At 42.2% G+C, this 19,657-nt stretch overlaps 1 protein-coding gene across 2 annotated transcripts in view; it reads right to left on the bottom strand.

Moving 5' to 3' along the window:
* Positions 1-1,912: 1,912 nt before the first annotated feature.
* Positions 1,913-19,657, bottom strand: part of RB195_000097 (uncharacterized protein) — a gene marked incomplete at both ends in the record, with an annotated part of 30,975 nt that continues 13,230 nt past the window's right edge. Inside the window, 7 exons of one of the 2 annotated variants that reach the window (XM_064196246.1) lie at positions 1,913-2,461; positions 2,560-2,667; positions 3,962-4,168; positions 7,063-7,151; positions 7,397-7,523; positions 12,607-12,746; positions 14,552-14,672. In XM_064196246.1, coding sequence (XP_064052126.1) covers positions 1,913-2,461; positions 2,560-2,667; positions 3,962-4,168; positions 7,063-7,151; positions 7,397-7,523; positions 12,607-12,746; positions 14,552-14,672 — 1,341 coding nt within the window. The remainder of the gene's footprint in view (positions 2,462-2,559; positions 2,668-3,961; positions 4,169-7,062; positions 7,152-7,396; positions 7,524-12,606; positions 12,747-14,551; positions 14,673-19,657) is intronic. The other variant, XM_064196245.1, reaches the window with a different exon arrangement.

The raw sequence follows: 19,657 nt of genomic DNA, 5'->3' as shown, positions 1-19,657 counted from the left end.
AAAGCCGGGTGAATAAAATTGGAAAGGAAACAAGGAATGATTACTATTGATTGATAATTTCGCGTGGCTGCATTTCTTTGATATCCTGATCCTGGATTTGCTGACAATGCGGAAGTTTGGGGTTTCGGAAAGGTCTCTTCCATCGATCACCTCAGGCTATGCTAACTAGAAACTAGAAATTATCTACTAGATAGATTTTTGGCGACATTTCGCAGTGTTCGTAACAAAATAGCAGATGTTAGAAAAGATTTCAAAGAAACGAGTCCAGTAATTTATGAACTGTTGGGAAAATTTCTGTGCCACATCGTCACTCATCGTCGCCTTCACCATATCCATGGGAAAAGGAAAAAAAGTATAGAAGACTGAAAAATCGCCAACATCTTCGACTTTACCCTTATCAGATTCATCGCGTCTAAATTCATGGACTATGGAAGTGATAAATTTTTATGTGTTTTTTTGTGGTGTGTGGGTTTCATGTAAAAATGATTATTTCGGGAAGTATTGTATTCCTTAACTTCCTTAACTATCATTATAATCGTCTTCTAACAACCGATATTAGTCATTTTTTCCTACCTTGTTTATTATTTTTATTATTTTCCTTCCTGGAACGAATCGCCTTTGCCTTGTAGAGAAAAAATAAGAGACATCACAGCACTGAAACCGTGGATGTACACAGAGTAAACATGACCAGTAGTTCAATTTTTCATAAAACATTTTTGATTTCATCAATTTATTTCTTTACACAATTTGCACAACAGAAAACAACAGATCCCATATATGAATTGAAAAATCAACGACGAATCAAATGGGAAAAGTGTGCACATTCAAAAAAAATCAAATCAAATCAAATCAAGAAGTTTGCTTTGACATGAACAAAAAAAAATTTCTCGAACAGATCGATACGGGGAACGTATGTAGCACGTGCGACGTAGAACGTACGCTGTACGCTGCGTGCTACGTTGCGGTGTACTTTTGTCGATTCTCGATGAGGACGCAACAGCTACTACACAACCGCAAATGCAAATGTTCTCACGGGGACCGCATTGCGTCGAAAGTTGTGTAGATCACATCACAGTCACAAAAATCGAGTACATCCAGAAAAGAATTTTACTTACAATTATTGAACGAGTATTTTCGTTACAACACTACGACTACGGTAACATTTACATACATATATATTCACGTTATCAGAGCTTCAACGAAGCTCATCATTGAAAGGATCAAAAATCGAACAGTTATTACGGGAAACAATGAATTTGCTATGTGTTTATGTAAAGAGAAAAAATATGAAAAGAGAAAAAAAAACAAAAACCTGACTTCGCATTAACAGTTATGAAAGAATGTATTGGAATTCACATCGAAAACACTGGAAAAAAAATGTAGGAAAACGTACACACAAACACACACAAAGCTTTGACCAATAAAGTGACAGCACATCAGGGACGTAAACAAATAATGAAGCCAGTTGTGTGGTGATGAGTTTACATCTAGCTTCTCTAACGCATGGTATACCCGTATATTTAAGAAAAAAAAAACACATACACACATACATATATGTAGGAAGTGATAGAGGCGACCATTTCAATGATGGGCATGAACGGTGATGTCGTCGGTGATGGTTTTTTTGCTTTTTTTTATTTTTACAGAAATGACTGAAAAATTTCTAGACTTATTTCCATGATTGCATCGATATTCCACACTACACCGACCGACACAGCAGTCAAGCGCAAGGACCCTGTGCGCTGCTCTAGTTGTAGTAATCCGTCAACGATGCATCCATGTCCCATCCCATCATTGATCTGGGAAAACCGGGAATTATTCAATCAGGGTCAGAGCAGAAGATATACGGCCAGAAATTATTCTCTGTGCACCCTTTATTATGGTGAACTCATTCGAGTGAGTTGAGCAGCTCTTAAAGACTATGAGAAAAAATTGGCTGCCTGGTTTGTGCGAGTAGTGATTGTATAAGGTCATCCGGGGTGCTTGAGGGAAGTAATGAGTTTTTGGCAGGAGCAGCCAACGCGGCTGCCAATTGTGCCGATTGTTGAGCTCGCAACAACGCTAAAACATCACTGGCACAGGATGTTGGCGGTGGAGCAAGAGCTGGCGCGGCGGCTAATCCCAGCAAACCGGCCAGCGCATTTTGCTGGAGTAGTCCAGCGTTCTGAAGTAGCATACTGGATGGGAGAAGGCTTGCGAGTAGTTGGTCGGCGGTAAGACCGGCACCGAAAGCCGAAGTGGTTGAAGTGGGAGCAACTGGCGCCACAGGCGTCACATTCGACAGATGGTTGAAGAAGTTCGGAGCGGTGACAGCTATTGGACTCGGACGCGGAAGAGTGTTTTGAAGAGGCAGAGTTGGAGCCACGGAAAGTGCTGGGACGGTGGTTGGAGCTGCCGTGGTTGAAACGGATGTCTCAAGTGGGATACTGGAAGGTTCGGTGGGCACTATGGCAGGAGCATCCTGAAATCATGCGTTGATCAGTGTACCACATTTCGATGGAAGTTGTAGCAGTTATCTGCTTTCATATCTTCCTATTTCTAACAAAATAAGTTATTTACCTCTCCAACAAAAACTTTCACAGCCGGGATAGTGGGCAGAAGTATGTAGCGCCCCTTCTTCTCCTTTGCATTCGGAGGTGACACTTTTGGAATTTCTTTAGGTTCATCCTGTAACAAAAAAGGTTTAACTTTCGCGGGATGACATCATGGTATGTTGACAGATACTCGGTGGCTGCCATCTTTTTTTTTGGAATGATTTAATTAGGGAGTCTCACTCACACAGTCTCATGGAATTTGTTTCGTTCCTCTCACAGTTTCTGCGTCTTTTGGCATGACCGAATGCACTGCGCTTGTGACCCTCGTGCTTCCGCGAACACTTTAACATTTCCGATAAGAACATCCTTAGATTTTATTTTTGTTTCTCATCGCAAACAGCACCCTGACACGAAACCTAAGCGAAAGTGTGCAAGGGAGGGAGTGTTGTTATCGTGGACTCTCACCGCTGCTGCTGCCGCCGCCGCCGTCTCGGCAGCAAAGTCCATGAGGAGTTTGCGTAAAGTGCAAAGCGCGTGTGTCTCGTTGGCGCGTCGCGCAGGCGGCTGCAAAAAGCGCCGCGTGCGGCACCGCCCGTCAAGATCAGCGAGTCCACGAAAACACACTGACGGAGTGTGAGGCCTGCGAGGCTGCGGCTGCGACGGCGACAGCGAAAAGTGCGCCGCACGCAAATAGTCGCATAAAAAGTGCACGCACACCACCACATCCACATACACACTTAATCCTAACGTTTTGTTGCCGATGCACTCCTGCATATGAATAGTGTCTCGATAGTCGAGCCACGGGGAAAAAAAAACGTCCTATGAACCCTCGATCGACCCCGGAGAGTCGGACGATTATCGGAATCGGCGACACCATCTGGACTTGAACCCGTTCGAGTGCTACGAGTAGAAAGAAAGAAATGGAAGTGAAGAGTAGCACGAATTGGACAGCTTACAGAATGTCGTCATTTCTTTTCCAGAGCTCCTGGATGCAGGGGACTTTGTTGTAGCGGAAAAAGTTTCTTTTAACAGAGAAAAAGCCAAAACGCTATTTGAAATTAACATTCTGTAGGCGGTGCTCGATGTTGAACGCGTAGCGCTTTTAGGATTTGAGGCCTCCGGCAATTATTGCATTCAGCTTAAGATCTGGATTGGCAAAAGTTGTTGTCGAAAGGAAGATGTTCTACAAGCGATTCGTTCTTGGGGCAAAAAGAAGTTTGCATTCAAAAAAAATTGATGCAACCTACATTTATTACAGTATTTTGATAACAGCATGACGTTTGATCGTCGTAAGTTTCACCCTTTACTTTTTCTAACACCACCTTACAACCCACTCTTTACTGCCTCCACAAGACATATAATTATCTACCGTTATATGAATCCTTGCCGTATTATTTCCGTATTTCAGAAAATGACGTGAAACTTACCCGAGCAACAAACGTATGGGCACGTTTACGAGCTGGCGGCGATGAACTGGGCTGGTCGTCGTCGATTTTCAGCTCACTGCTTTTCCCTTCCGCTTCAAGTCGTTTCTTTTCAGCCGCACATTTAGCTTTCCAAATATCGTACGACATTACGGTCATTGCTCCTAGCGACATGCTACGTCCCTCGAGGCCAGTACGTGTTGAAGAACTCTGAAAACAACAGAGAGATTATTCAAAGGCAAAAAGAAGTCCTGAAAGTGCATTCCAATGAATCCCGTTTCACGTGTTGTTTATGCATTTGCCGTGCACATAAATGAAAGTTCATTCGCTTTTCCCAGAAAAAAAAAAGAAGAAAATTTCGCAGACAACGACAATACGTTGTGTTGATGAAAATTCAAAGATTGTGTCATCGTGGTGGTACGGTAGATTTTGTGATTAAAAAGTTTGACATTGATATGGAGAACAACCCATGAACATTTCCATACTCTTAAGATCCCCCCTCCCCACTTAGACAAGTTTCTATCTCTTTGATTTTCTAACTGTTTGTATTCTTGCACTTTTGCAGGATTTTTGATCGCTTAGTGAGAGAGGAGAGATGCAGGCGAGTAGAACGTCAGAAAAACTCCGTAAAGCACGCGATCTCTTGTGCGGCGCCGCTCCATCTCTTCGTCAATTCTTCAGAATGCACTATAAACATCGCGTTTGTGTGCCGCTCTTGGAAGAGCGCGTTGCCGTTCAGCACGTGCGCACACTATTCTAGGTGTATTCGATAGGAGAGGGGAAGATGATGCCCGTGTAGCGCTTCTACCTCCCCACTGGCGACGGGAAATGGAAAACCACCTCCTCCTCGGGGATAAGATAGGATCTAACCCCCTGATCAAGTGATAGTTGGAGGTCATCGGGTGCATCATATCTAGGCGAATTCAGAAGATGAGCTCAGAAGCGATAGACGAGAGGAGAGCCTATGCAGATGCTCTTCTCGATGTCGAGGCATGGAGCTGTGCACTTTGAAAGCCGACCGTCTTTAAAGAGGACTGCCCTCCTCCGACTTTGAGTTTGAACTCATTTTTATTGTGTTTAAGGACATCAACGTGGACTTGGATTTATCGCTCTTCACTTCACTACCTTTAATCTATTGTGACGTGCAGGTGAAAATATGCGACAATGAGAAATTTAAGTGAATTTCGAATTGACCCCTTGGAATGGAGTGTACAGCCCGTTCGCTGTGTGTCTAAATTTATGGCGCTATGGGAGCGATGAGGAGTGTGGTGGAGTCGTTTAAATGGAGCCACAACGATTATAGAAGGTTCATTGCGATCGCTTGGAAGCGCTCGAATGGCGTATTCAGGGAACAAAAAAAAACACGCTCTCTCTTCATTTGAAAGAAGGGGGAGAAAAAAAAAACGCTGAGCGATCGTTTGCACTCTATGAATACATGACTGAACATAGATTTGTCCGCGGAGCGCTGGCGACAATTTTCGGTGGCAAAAATGGAGCTGTGGGATCGGCGGAGTAACAGTAAAACTATCAGAACACCGTACGCGATATGAAACGTAGCGTTCATCGTAGCGCCGAACGCCGACCGTATTATTTGGTAATATTTGATTTGCTAAAGTGCAACAAATTTTCTCTTTTTTTCCCCTGCGGCGACAAGTGAAACGTTACCACAAACTATTTGTTGACGGGGACTAACGACATCCACACATCCATACAGTACATCCATACAGTACTAACGTCTTCGAATGTGCATCGCTCTTTTCTGAGAATCTGATGCTACCACCACTGATCATGTCACCAATTTCTTCAAAAAAATTCCATCGATTCGCCTACTTTCTATAATCTTTGAATAAAAAAAGCTGGAAATACTTCAAAAATGAGAGTTTCTTTTCAGGATGTTTTATGGTGCCTTGTGGATGAATTCCCTCCTGAAATCAATTACAACTCAATACCCTTCGACGATTACTCGACATTAAGTGCATTCTGACAGTTAGTGCAAAACATTTTGATTACGGTGCACTCTCCTATCGTGCACGATGATGTTGTTCACTTTGAAGAGATCACCAGAAAAATCTCATATATATCTCGGCTGTATATGGTGCAAAAGAAAAACTGGATTCCCTTGAATAAATAAATGAAAAATATGCGCTTCCGGGTCCATTCGGAGATAGGCACGTATTCGAGAAGAGATCATTTCGATCATGCGTTCATGACAGCAAGTGAACTTTTAGTTGACTAAAACTTCAAAGCACAAATAAAAATGGTCATCAAAATAAATAAATCTCTTCACAGTCACTTTTTTTGTGGATTACGTATGTACGTCGTTGGTGGTATCCGAGGGTGATCTCACTTAAGCAAACACAAATTTTCCATTGAAAATTAGTCTTGAGACAAGCGATCAGGAAGTGAAATTGTCAAGTAAGGAACCATTTGGTCCTGAGGCGAATGTCCTTCGAGTTGAATGTGCACTTTTAGACCCAGGACAAAATCTATCTAGTAGATAATTTCTAGTTTTTTTTCTTTTCTCAGGCTATTGAGTATGAGTAGGATTAAAATCCACGAATTAAATTATTCAAGTCTATTTCTAAGCTATCACGCCCCTAATCGTTCCATTGAAAGAGGAAGTGGTAGTTGATTTTTGAACCTTCATTTCTGGAGAATAAATATAGCGCTCAGCAAAAATAATTGTTCTTGACGTTTCGTAACGTCAATCATGGAGCTGTTTAGCGACATGAAACCACATCAAAAAGACAATCCTCAGTCCCTGAACATGGGCATAAATCTGGCGACCTCAGTTGAACTTCAATGACAAAGGTACGAGTCAGCGGTTAGTCTTTTTTTTCTGCTCCTAATAAAAACTCGGGCCGTAATAGCATCGTTAGATTGAGAACATATTGGGGAAAAACGTTCGCAGAGATATGCCAGTTAGACAGAGCGATAACGGGATGAAAAATCAACCACAGTTCATTCGAACCATTACGTGTTGTTTGTTATTAGCGCTCCTCATCATATGACCGATATTTTACGGATGAATCCCCGAATGTTTACGAGCCGATGATAGCGAGAAGACTTTGCGAATGATGAAAATGAAAAGAAAGTACATTTACCTGTTTTCTTGCTGGTTCACCGTCCATACTAGCTGTAGAGGTGCCTGGAGAATCTGCACAGGAAGAGAATGAGGATCGTCGAGATCCTTCTGAAACAGAAACAGTTTGTAGTAGGAGTCATCGGTAGGAAAGAGAGGAAAAAAAGAGATGGTGCATCGCGTATTGATCGTTATTAGAATGATGTAATTTTTACGTGTGACGTGATGTTTGAAAAAAAAAGATCCGAAAAGAATTGAGCGTAGTGAACGAGTAAATTAGCCACTTCAGACTTTAAAAAAAACTCAAAACCAAAAAGTGTAATAGTATTAGGTAAAAGGACAGCATGTTATAAAACCTGAAGGGAAGTAGGTGCCGTGCGAATTCTTAGCCAAATCCCAGCAAGAGAATGAGTGCCGAGGAAGAAAGCGAGGATGGATCGTACGATTGAGCAGCAGCTTATAGAACGGGATTGATTTTATGAGCTAAGGTCATGCATGATCAGAAGAGATAGGTGAGCTGTGCGAGCTGGTCGCTCAGTTCCGACGTTCGTTCGTCCGTTGAACGCTGGCGAATGGGCGGGACGTTCGGGCTGTACGCGCTGCACTCGTCCCCCCGCTTGTACTATAAACAAGTCGCAATGAACCCAAAAACAGACGAGGAGGGGCGGGAGCGTCGATGACGTCGCACAGCTACCGTCTTCTTTGCGTACGAACACCACTTGTTGAGGAGGAGGAGGTGGGTGCGGTGTGGTGTAGAACAACAAACGAAGAGAAAATCATATTAGCATCCAAAACTCCTACAGCTCATAGAAAAGAGATAGTGAGGTGATAATTATCGAGGAGAGAAAAGTTAGTGAAGAACCTTAGCACATAAGATAACACCTAATGGGTCTGGATGTGCAAAAATTATCGATGATACGATCAATCCACGCTCCTCGATCGAGGATGATTCGACGAAATCACAAGACTTTAATTCAGCTAGTTCCTCAATCATTCGACATTCGTGTGTGTCATAAGACATATGTCATCTGGATGCGAAGCATCATCGAATTCGCCGCTTTCTTCTAACTATCAAACAAATATCTTATGCGGAAGGTGATGCAAACGTTTTCTGAATCAGATGACGTTCGCTGATACGATCATACGTCGTTCCTCTATGACAGTAATTATACATTTCGGTGCGTATGATGAATCGACAGCGTGGGGCGCTTCTTTCGGATTCTTTCCGAAAAGATGCTTCAAGAGCAGAATAGAATTCATTGCGGTTGGTTGCGGTATAGAAGAAACGTTAAATTCACTACTACTAATTGTTCTCATCTCGCATCGCCACAAGACATCTTTAAAAATGTCGGTAAATTGTGGATTTCTGCCATCCTAAGTCAAAATGACGTTGTAACGTTTTCCTCAAAGGTGAATCAAAAGTTAACAACAACAAACTTTGATGAATAGCCAGTAAGGATAACGTCTGCAGCCTTTGATAAACGATATCCGAATAAAGTAGAAAAAGAATTTGAGGTATAATGTTCGAGCCTGGAACCTCAATGAAGCTTCTTTGAGCTCTGTTGAACACGCACCAATAATCAAACGATAAATGTCTTGCCTCTCCTCTATCCCAGGAATATTATATTCGACGGGACCTTACCAAAACCCAGTTACATACATAGTTCGTTTCATTGAGTACCTGTGTCGGAGCTTCCCCATTCTCGGATTTTAGGAGAGAAGCACGGATTTTCAAGCTCAAGATGATAGAATGATTGTAGGATTCTGTGTAACGAGAAGCTGAGGTGCTCAGAAATGAATTCAGAATTTCAGATGAAATTTTACGAAGAAGAAAACTGTATTATAACCTTGAAAACGTCAAACGTCTAGAAAAGAGCCGCGTTGAAAGATAAACAACATGTTGATGGATACTAGGAAGAGTTCCCCTGAAAAATTACTGCGGTATAAAAAGAAATGAACTTCGACGCCGTGACGCTGCCCACCCAAACTGAGATCAACAACAGGTTCAATGGACAAAAGCTAGACGACCCTGATTGATGAGCAGGACGAAAAACAATGAAACCCCATTGCTGTTGCGGCTCTAAACACTATGGATGTGGACGAGAAGATCCCCGTTTCGGAATATGGTGTGGACGAGATGAAAATATGTCGAAACGGCTATCAAATGACGAGTACAGGATCTGGAGCATATGAATTTGTGGATGATGACTTAAAATTCAAAACAGCACCCGATCAATGCTCTATTGCCTAGGTACGAATATGTCGTTAGGATAAGCCGTAGGTAGCAGTGACAAGGAAGGACATTCGGAGAAGATTTCTATGACTTATACGAAGCAAACACCAACATTGTTAGCAGTTTTTATTAGGACTTTGTCCTCGACGAGGGCAGCTACCGTATTCGCGGAGAAATCGGAAGTAATTTGTGCCGACCAACTGTACAGTTACACAAGGATGTGGATAACCTGATCAAGGTGAATACCCTATAGTGCACTAACGAATCGCCCTCCGTCTGTTTCTAAGCAACCCTGCGATCAGTGACGAATACGATCCCGCCGATACCGTACGCTTCGAACACAGCGCAGCGCAGCACCACCGCCACCACCACCACCACCTCCTCCTATACGACTATCTGGCGAGCGCGCGGCGTTAGCGAATCGAAAAACCGGGTTGCACTTTGCGTCGCGTCGCCGACGATCGGTAGCCGCGCGTCGGCTCCGTCACGTCGCGACGCGACCACTTTTTCGACGGCGATTCGCAACGAACACCTCACTCCACCGAATTCGATCACTGAACTTTGCGTACGTGGCTGATTGGCTGCTGCTGCTGCATGCACTCCACAAACAGCACACGAAAATCAATCCTTAGACGTGTGTCTGCGCGCTCCGCACAGCACACGCTATTCTGGATTGCCCTTACTTTGAACTCTAGTCAACATTGACGGCGGTTTTTGCAAACCTTCAACGAGCGTACACGGAACCACATCGCCATCGCAACGAAATGAAAGAATCTAAGCACAACAACGAAATTGTTGCCATCCGAATTCTTTAGCCGCCTATTTCACGGGAAATTTCCGCAGATATAGTCTAAAACCTGACTGGATAACAGTAGGTGCGGAGATGGATTTGATTTGATGTTGCAACTGTTCAAACCTCCTCTGTTTTTGCGCTTTTGGTTTTCGTTCAAAAGTGCCTCATCTCAGAGGATTCTCTCCATCAATTCTCCGGTTGATCGCTGTGGAAGTGCAAAGCTACAGTAATCCATCCCCCGCCGCCACCCCAACAGAAAGAAGTGGGGCGGGAATGAGCAACGTGGTTGTGTGCTGCCAGACGCCGAACGCAAAAAAGCTGGCCGAACTCCAAAGTGCAGCGAAAAATCTCAACAACAACGACGAATCATGGCTTCAAACATTTGCACAACGATAGCGATAGGATAGACATTTCACTTTCAAAGGGAACTCACGCTAGACAGCTCGACAAATCACGAGCAGAGAAAGAGAAGACGAGGTGGCAGCAAAAAACAGGGGTGCATGGACTTGTTGTGGGGATAATCGGGACATCACGGAAGACATTGCAGCCTATCAATACCGACCAGAACTGACGGACACCACACGCGGACACAGAGGAGTTGTTTGGAGGAGGAGGAGTAGGTCAAAGAGCAGATCTGACGAACAGACGGGGCCCCAGCCACATCAGAAACGGAGAGGATTCGATCATGATACATCGACCAGAGGGAAGTGAAGCATGTGACGCTGTCGCAGAACAGAACTATTCTTTAAAATGCAGATAAGGAAGACTAATAATGTTGTCGTGCTGGTTGCTGAAGCAATGTATCACACGTACGTGAGTGCGGGGAAAGTTCATTTCAGAATCGCAAAAGGTCCAGCAAAATTCGTAAGGAATAGGCCTGAAAAAGGGGAAGAAGCAAGCCGAGTTAACAAACATCAGTTCTGCACAGACATCCGTAGCGTAAAATACTCTGCGAATAGACTCCGTAATATTTTCCACGACTATCAGTAACAGTATTGCAAATTCTGGATGTTCGTTGACATTTCCGAAGAAGCCATCGAATGATAGAACGAAAAAATTTCCCAACTTCAATACAGCACCAGAAAAAAAGGGCAAAGCAACGTGAAAATCATCCGAATCCTTAGCGGTAAACGTCTGCGGCGATGCGAGGATTTTGCGGGGATCGAGGGAACCAATATGTGAGCGACAGTGATCTGCTCAGTTCATGGAATCCATACCAATGTAAACGTAAGTTACTAAACATAAAAAACAGCGGAATGTGAAAAAATTGGGGAATGTGGTGTTCGATGTGACAGTGAAAAATTCAATTGTGGACGAGATCGTTCACATCGAGGTCACGTCAACCTCATTCCGACCGTGGTACAATTTTGATCCGCAATCAGATTTCGATACGCCTTCTATCGATCGGCGTTCGATTGACGAAAATTGCGATTCTCACATCACACATGTGACATCGCGAGCAAAGTACTAAGCGATTGTCATCACTGATTCACGCAAAAAGTCTGGCTGTATAGCGTTAAGCTCTGACGTGGTGAGTGGAGTTGAGAAACCAACGCCTAGACGTTCGATCTCTTAGCGAAACCAAACGAAAAACGAGTTACTTAAACAAATCCGCGTATTTCCACGTACACGGAAGTGTTCCTCAACCTGCACTGTTTGTGATAATTGAACTTCTCGAAAGTAAGTAATCTACGGGGAAACTCAGGAAATTCTCATCTTAGGACAGCGATAGGAAAGCGCTTATTGCTGGCAACGAAACTTGTACTTTCACGAGTTCCCGGAATGCAGTCCAGTCAGTCGATCGGCCGGGGCCGAATGTCGCAGACATCGCAATGCGTCATACTTTCGCATCGCAAGTAAGCAAGTACATTATTGAATAAGTGCATCTGTATGTGAATATGCCTGTGTGTGTGTGTGTGGAGAATTGTGCTCGTGCTCGTACATCGTGTCGCACATTTACTCTCGGCGAATCTCGTCGCTGAAGCGACACAAAGTGCTTGCAGAGCAGAAAGAAAAAAACGTATCGCGAAGTTGCAATCGTCGCAAAGAACTTATTGACAGCGCCGAGTTCTCGCAGACGTTGACGGAATCAAAAGTACAGCTTCTAGCGCTTAACGCTTCCAGACTCATTTAAAACCATGAGGATCATGTGATTTCGAGAGCCGATTTCTCATTACCCAAAACAGTTTAGCGTTCGCTTTCTCATCGCAAGCATTCGGTCGGTCAATAAGTAGACCATGTTCGGATGATAATAATTACAGTTTAGATAAGGCAGTCTAACATCGAACGACATGGAACGGTTTTTGTTATTACAAAAGGTCAATCAGATGGCTGTAACAACGGAAAAAGTGGACTGGGCACTACCGATTTGATAGGGAAACAGGGATCTACATACACATTCACATTTATCGGAGGGATAATAACGATAACGAAAAATAATAATAATAACGAATAAATAAAAAGGCGGGTGTAGCGCAGTTGGTTAGAGGTTCCGCTTCCTGAACGATCGATCGGAGGTTCAAATCCGCCCCAGTGCCCACCAAGCGCTTCATCCCTGCGGGGTCGATAAACTGGTCCTCCAAGACTTGTCTGGGAGGTGAAAAACAATGACTTGACACATTGGCTAGCCATCGCAAGTCACGGTATAGGCCAGTTACACGTTCGTAATACTCAAACGATTCTGAATCTTGAAGTGAACGTGGTGGCGCGGGTCCCAAGCGGATTGATTAACGACAGACACTTTATCCTTTAACCTTTAATAACGATATAAACATGTAACGGGTCGAATCCTCAAACACGCATCCATGCAGCTGCTATCGGTTTGTTCCTTTCTTCTTGCATTTCCGGGGATTTCGCTAAGGATTAGCTATCAAAGACGTATCTGCTTCTTTTTTTCCTCATGCGAATGTTCAGAGTTGTTTACATCATTCCATTTTCAATAAATCAGTAAAAAAAACTTTGTTGAACGTCCCAAAAAGTTTTAATATATTTCAAATTCTGTTATTCATTGGCGAACACATGAACTATAGTGTATAGGGTGGGAGTTAAAAATGAGGAGAAAGAAATTTAAGGAGCTGTAGTTCGTTCAGCCTCATTTAACTGCATTAGAATGGTCCATCTTAACGAAATGAGAAATTGGTTGCTGCTGGACGTCGGACGGTCAATGTTCGCCTAAGGCAATTTGTATTTTCGCAAAGTTCGAACGAAGAGGTACTATTTTTCTGGTTGGTTAGGATTTCAGCTGATCTGGCTGGCTACCTTGTGAAGCGAAACAATCGTGTTTCTACGTGGGAAGAAGGTTTTCCACTTAGGAATGCACACGAAAGGAAGAGGTGAAGTTAAAGATGTTGGGAAGAATGTAGAAATGACTCAGTACGATTAGTCAGTTCAAACTGTCTCCGTCAGCTCTCCAGCTTCGTATTCTTCGAAACAGTGACTTTCGCTTCGGAAACGCATTTCCGGCACCGGATCTCACGTACCGCCGGCGCTGCCTTACAGCCCTATCCCCCAGTAAGAAAAGAGCATTCTAGACGTCCTCACCGCACGCCGTATCTGGTTACCGCACCTCACATCCTTAAGTCAACCGAATCCTGCACATTTTCTTGCGTTTAATAGCAGAAACATGTCCGACGGGTCGCCCGGTGACTGCTAGCAGCACTCGTGCATTGGAATGTGTTTTTCGATAAAGTCCAATGTTTACGTAGTGCTGTTGATGTGCGTGTGACCAATGAGCTCTGTACGATCTCGATCTTAGCTGCCGTCCGTTTGTTTTTTTTTTCGTGCCCGACTGATTCAAAAAAAAGGTGAACGTTCTCAATGATGAACGACAGCACTCAACGCGCCTAGTGTTCACCGACGCAGTACGTCGTTATTGGTTTCGTGAACATGTGCAGTCGCTCAGCATGAAAAGTTGCGTGTTTTTTTTGTTCGCCTGCCACCAAAAAACCACAGAAAAAGGAGAGCGCCTGAGAAAAGGCGAGGTTTTTTTTCCCATCTCTCTCTGCATAAAGAAAACCGAATGCCGTCACGTGTGGAGGCTTTTTCAAGGAAGATAAAATAACAGAAAGTGCATTCGACGAGAAAACGGCGAATGTGAGGGAATGTCAGCGCATTGGAAACCTTAACACCAACAATATGTCAAATATCAATCATATGCTATAATATTAAGGAGAACTTATGGATGCTGTAAGGTTAGGATCGTATCCAGACGTCAAAAAAATTACTAAAAGTTCTTCGTAAAAATACTGAAGGACAGGGAGGGGGTGCTGCTAACGATGAAAAGTACAGGGATACAACTAATTGATTAGGTTTGCAATATTTCGAAAAAAAATCTATTGTTTCTCATTTTCTTTTTTTTGGTTTTTCTTTTCAATTTTGAATCGATTTAAATTTCTCATTATTTCCCAAAAATCTAAAAAAATATTTGACAACTGCTTTTGTCACTAAAATCTTTTAAAAGTATTAAAATCCACATGAATCACGTACCTTCCTCAGTCAATTCTCCACTTTCGGCACGACGTTGAGCGTTTAGCGCCGCGGCAAGTTCCAATTTCTCCTTGTTACGTTTGTTGAATGACTTCAGACGTTTGTAGTTCAATTTTTCGCACTAAAATTTAAAAGATCTCTCAGTATATACCCCATAGGATGCTAGAAGAGATTTTATAATATATCTCTTGTTATTTAACGTTCCTTCAATAAATAAAGAAAGATTCTCTCTCTCTCCTGTTGGTCAGGCTCTGCCAGATTTGTTTATGAATCAATGACAGAAGAATCGCAGCACTTTCCTTTGACCAAATTAAAAATTTACAAAAAAAAAATCCTTTCGAAACAGCAATCTGAAACCATCAGCGAATGTGTGTTGAATCAATGCAGAGGCTAACACTGCCATTCATTCACGGATTTTGTGTTCTTTTTCGGTCGGATTCCAGGAAAAAAAGCTTGGATAAAACCTCTACAGCCGAGAAATCCATTTGAGAAACTCTTCATCCGAGGGGATTTGAGGCAGTTGGCATCGGATCAGGTATAAAACATTGTTTTTCATACAAATTCCTCCCTACAAAAGAGTTCATCTACGTGACTTCCACGTACTATCAGAACGGCTCAGAATCCAGGGATTCAAACCAGAACATGATCTCCTCATACATCCGTGAATTTGGCTCTTCAACGAAAACACAGTTGATAAAGTGCACATTTGCGATGCACGCGAATCGGTTAGGCAATCTTTTTCAAGCGCCACGCGAGGAAAACGCAGCAGAAACGAGGGGAAAAAATGAGGAAATCGACAGAATGCTGTTCATTAGTGGACCGATTGTGCCGAACGACAGCGCGCCATGAAAAAAAAAACGAGAGAGAGAGAGAGGACAGCCATTCGAGAAGGACGTTCATCAAACCCCAACTAGACGTACAACCACGCTAGAATATGTATAGAATCATGGATTTATAGAAAAATTATTCCAGCCAAGCATATCTAACGAACGTGTTCAGTGGAAGCAAAGGAAAAAAAAGGAAATCTGGTCTTTTTCTCATAGGCAGCGTACTATAAAATTGCTGGAATCTTACCAGAAATAAATAAGAATGGAAGTTTATCATATGATCATCGTCAATCCAGAAATACAAGTGTGAAGCAGTCTTGGTTGCGTCACCCCCATATTTCCAACGATACAACTTTTTTACGGCTGTTAGAACTATTCCCTTTCGCTCAGCGCGCCGCTGTGATCGTACAGGTTGGGAAGCTTCTGGTGTTTATTCTTGAATTTAATGCGAAATTAAATGGATTGCGGACATTTAAGGGGGACAGAGCATCGCCCGCATTCTATCGCGTAACGAGTTGCATCGTGAGATGGAACCGGTGCAATCGAGACTGTTTCTCACGGGTCAGTAACAATTCCTGTGCTGCTATCCAGGAATTTTTACAGGTAGATTTCTTTAGATTTCTTTACATAAGATAAGAATTTGTAAGATTTGTTGTTGCTTTGTTGTTTTCTGGATTTCAAATTGGAATCGGCTGCGGTCACGCTCACACAGTCGTGAACTATACGGCTACTTTTGTGTATTTGCTGAGCAAGATTTCGCGTGATCTATGCTTTGAAGAATCCTGAAATTCCAATAAAGAACGGAACAGATGGGAGGAATACCGCGTAAAACACATTTCAGAAGCCTGAACTGGTCGGAGAGAGAGTCGACGCAGCAAGACGCAAACGAACTGGTCCCAGTAATGCGCGTACGCAACGCTGACTTTTTTCTCAGGTGCTCAGCAAAGATCTACGTACGTTTCGATTTTGTGTCTCGACTTGAATCCAAACGACTTGTTGGGAGAATTTCCGGAATTTAAGAAGTTGTTTACTATTTGCGATAAGTGTTAGTTGTTCAATATAAAATCTACGAATACAGAGATCTAAAAGCTCGTTTTCAAGCTCTGGAAAATAGGAGTGCGAAAAGAAAACAACTGAAAAGTTGCTGAGAAAAATGCTATATTTTTCACTACTGACACTACAAAAATATGAGAAAAATTGGTGCAGCAGCTTGAAAGCTTTTAATAGTACTTCCAACTTTTAATAGTTTTAATACCACTTTATTAACTTTACTTAACTTCTTACTTTCCTTTATTACTAATACTTTCGATAGTACTTTAACAGAATTTATTGCTTTTAATAGTACTTTTAATAGTACTAATACTTCCACCTCCTAAAAAAATTGGTTTTCCCCGTACTAACGAAAAATTAGGTAATTTTTTAAATTGCATTTTTGATGACATACTGATATTTCTTGTTGTAAACAACGTTTGAAGCTGCACCTTAAGAAATTTTGTGTCATGTAGCTAGCTAGGTTTACTTTCCAATCCAGAAAATGGTATTCATAACGATTCTTGGTTAGATATACCATCTTCGTCCACCTGGTCCCCTTACGCAGACGCAGACAAAAAAAAAAACTGAGAAAGGGAAATATTAGGAAGTATTAATGCCACAAATTTCTTTATACATTTTTCAGGATTTCACATCGATTTAACGCCAGAGATATCTCGATCAACGAAGTAGTAAACAAAGTAGCCAAAAACTTCAGTCAGTTATCGATCGAGTAGATTTTCTACACATTTGGCTTAAAACTCAGATAACCGAAGAGATAGAAATAAAAGAAGAATAGAATCTATAGGTATTAAGAATGTTGACGATCCTTTAAAAAACTTAGAAAGAAAGGCAATACCAAGGGAGAGACACCGCAACAGGGCGCTTTCTGCAGATGTGAGCGTCAGGATGTTTCGATTCAGGTACGAGATAAAAAGAAGCACAGCCTTCGTGAGCTTCATTTATCATTTGAGCACAACCTCCTCGTTATTTACTAATTTGAAATTAAATTATCATTATTTTGGAAAGTCCTGAAACTATCGCAGAACCCTCCGGATAAACTCTGCACTCCGGTAGCGTTTCAGAAGAGTACAAGGATGCGGAGAACATACATATGGATGATATGTCTTCCTGGAAGACCACATAGAACTCCCGAAAGGGACCGGAGTCCGGCTTTCCCTCTTCTTTTAACATCGAGGCCTTATCCAGCGCTTGTATGACCTGGACTCTAACCGAAATCCCGTAAATCGACAGTGACTTAGGTTGACGATCTAAGGATCTAAGGATAAAGAATTGGGAAGGGAGCTTGTGTTACAGTCCGATCGGAACACGATGATTTATGGTGCAATATCGCGCACGAGCGATTACGTACAACGCGACTCGGTTCCCATACGTTCATATACGACTGCGACATCGTATTACTGTAACGCAGCCAGCGTTCACGCGCATCGCTTGAGTTGATTGATGACAACATCGTGCAGACTTCTAGTATGCTACTTCGCCGGAAGTACAGAGGGACGAAACATGGATGTCGTGAAAATTTCTGTCGAATATTCTAGAAGAAATGGTAGTCCTGAATGTTCCAGAAATATGCCGAATTGCTCTAACGGTAAATAATAGAAGGATAAAGTGTCTGACGTGGATCAATCCGCTCGCGATCCACGACACCACGTTCACTTCAATTCAAAATAGTTTGAGGTTTACGAACCTGTAACTACCCTAAGGTAATGGCATCCGGGGGCTGGGGCCGATGTGTCAAATCAGTGTTTTTATCTTTCCAGAAAAATCTAGAACCAATTTATCGAATTGCCGGAGGAATGAAAAGCTTGGTCAGCACCAGGCCAGGATCGATCCTTCGATCGATCATGCTGCAGATACCAGACACTCTACCGATACCAACATATTTTTGGTGATAACTTTTCCTGAACCTTTCGAAAGCAGGTCATCCCATAGTCCATGCGAAACATTTTGATTTGTGATCCAACGTAAACGTCTTGCAAGGCGTAAATGCTTACGCAATTTTCCAACATAAACACAAACTCTTACGTTACCTGCGCTCATTTACTTAAAAATCCAATCAATGGGCTCAAAATCGCGTATTTTTCGATCATCAAACAAAAAACTGTCGCTGTCGGCTCAATAAATAAAAAAGCAAAATAAATGCTGCGTAGATCCGTGATGGGTTCAGAATTTTCCAATAGATTGGGGATTTTTCAAAGATATAAAGAAATCCATTAATTTGGCAGTTACGATACGATGGCTCGACAAGGTAGGCGTTCACCGCGTGATCTTTGCGAAAGAGATATTATTTATTTAATTGATTATTGATTTATTTCCTGTAAAATTACGTGCTAGTCTCGTATTGATCTTTCTATTCATGTTCACTGGATATGTTAATTTCAACAACAACAACAAAAAAAAACTGCTATACATTCGCTGACGTAATAAAAATAGAAATTGTATTATATTCTGAATGGATATTCACATATGTTTTCAAATATTACATACAGCTACCAGAGCCTCATCACTTTTGTGATTCGAAGCGGAAATGTGAATGTGTTGAAAATTTTCGATTCTTCTAAGAGGTTCCTAAGGCTGTGAATACGAAGAAGTAAGTCAAGTTAATCCTGAGTTTCTACGCATTCCTTGAGTTAAGGTTATCATTATTAAGGTCTCCTCCTTAAGGTTATTATTATTATTATTATTATTCTAGTGAGTATTGGTTCTATTTCTGGAACAATTCTTTGGGACGAATTTTTTCCTAACAATTTTTTCCTCGAGAGTATGGTATGGAAAATTTTGTAAGGGAGATGTCAAAAACTTCAGAAAATTAGGTCTGATCTGGTGTGACCTGGGGTCATTTCGAAGAAAAAAAAACCCTATTGAATGATCCTTAAATTCTAGCCCTGGAACTTTCCACCTGTCATCCCAATGTGAAACTTAGGCAATTATTTCCCTGCAATTTCTTTTTTCACTCTTTCTTTCTTTCTTTCTTTCTTAACTTCGATTCACTCCAGTTGATGAGAAAATGCAACCACATTGAAAACTTGTACCGTAAGTCACACTTGTTTGGTGGATCCCATGCGGATTATTGTGGATTTTGTCGTGTTTTCAATCCACAACGCACATCACGATGCTAGGATTTTTCTATCTCCGGGTCAACGGATGTGCTGTAGGATAACCTCAGCCCCATAAGAATAACATCAACCGCATGTTACGTCAAGCTGTTACCAGCAGAGTGTGTGGGAGC

This window comes from Necator americanus, chromosome IV, assembly GCF_031761385.1.
Source record: "Necator americanus strain Aroian chromosome IV, whole genome shotgun sequence".
NCBI lineage: Eukaryota > Metazoa > Nematoda > Chromadorea > Rhabditida > Ancylostomatidae > Necator > Necator americanus.
Note: the sequence above shows the minus strand (reverse complement) of the source record. Positions and strands in the feature narration are given on the sequence as shown.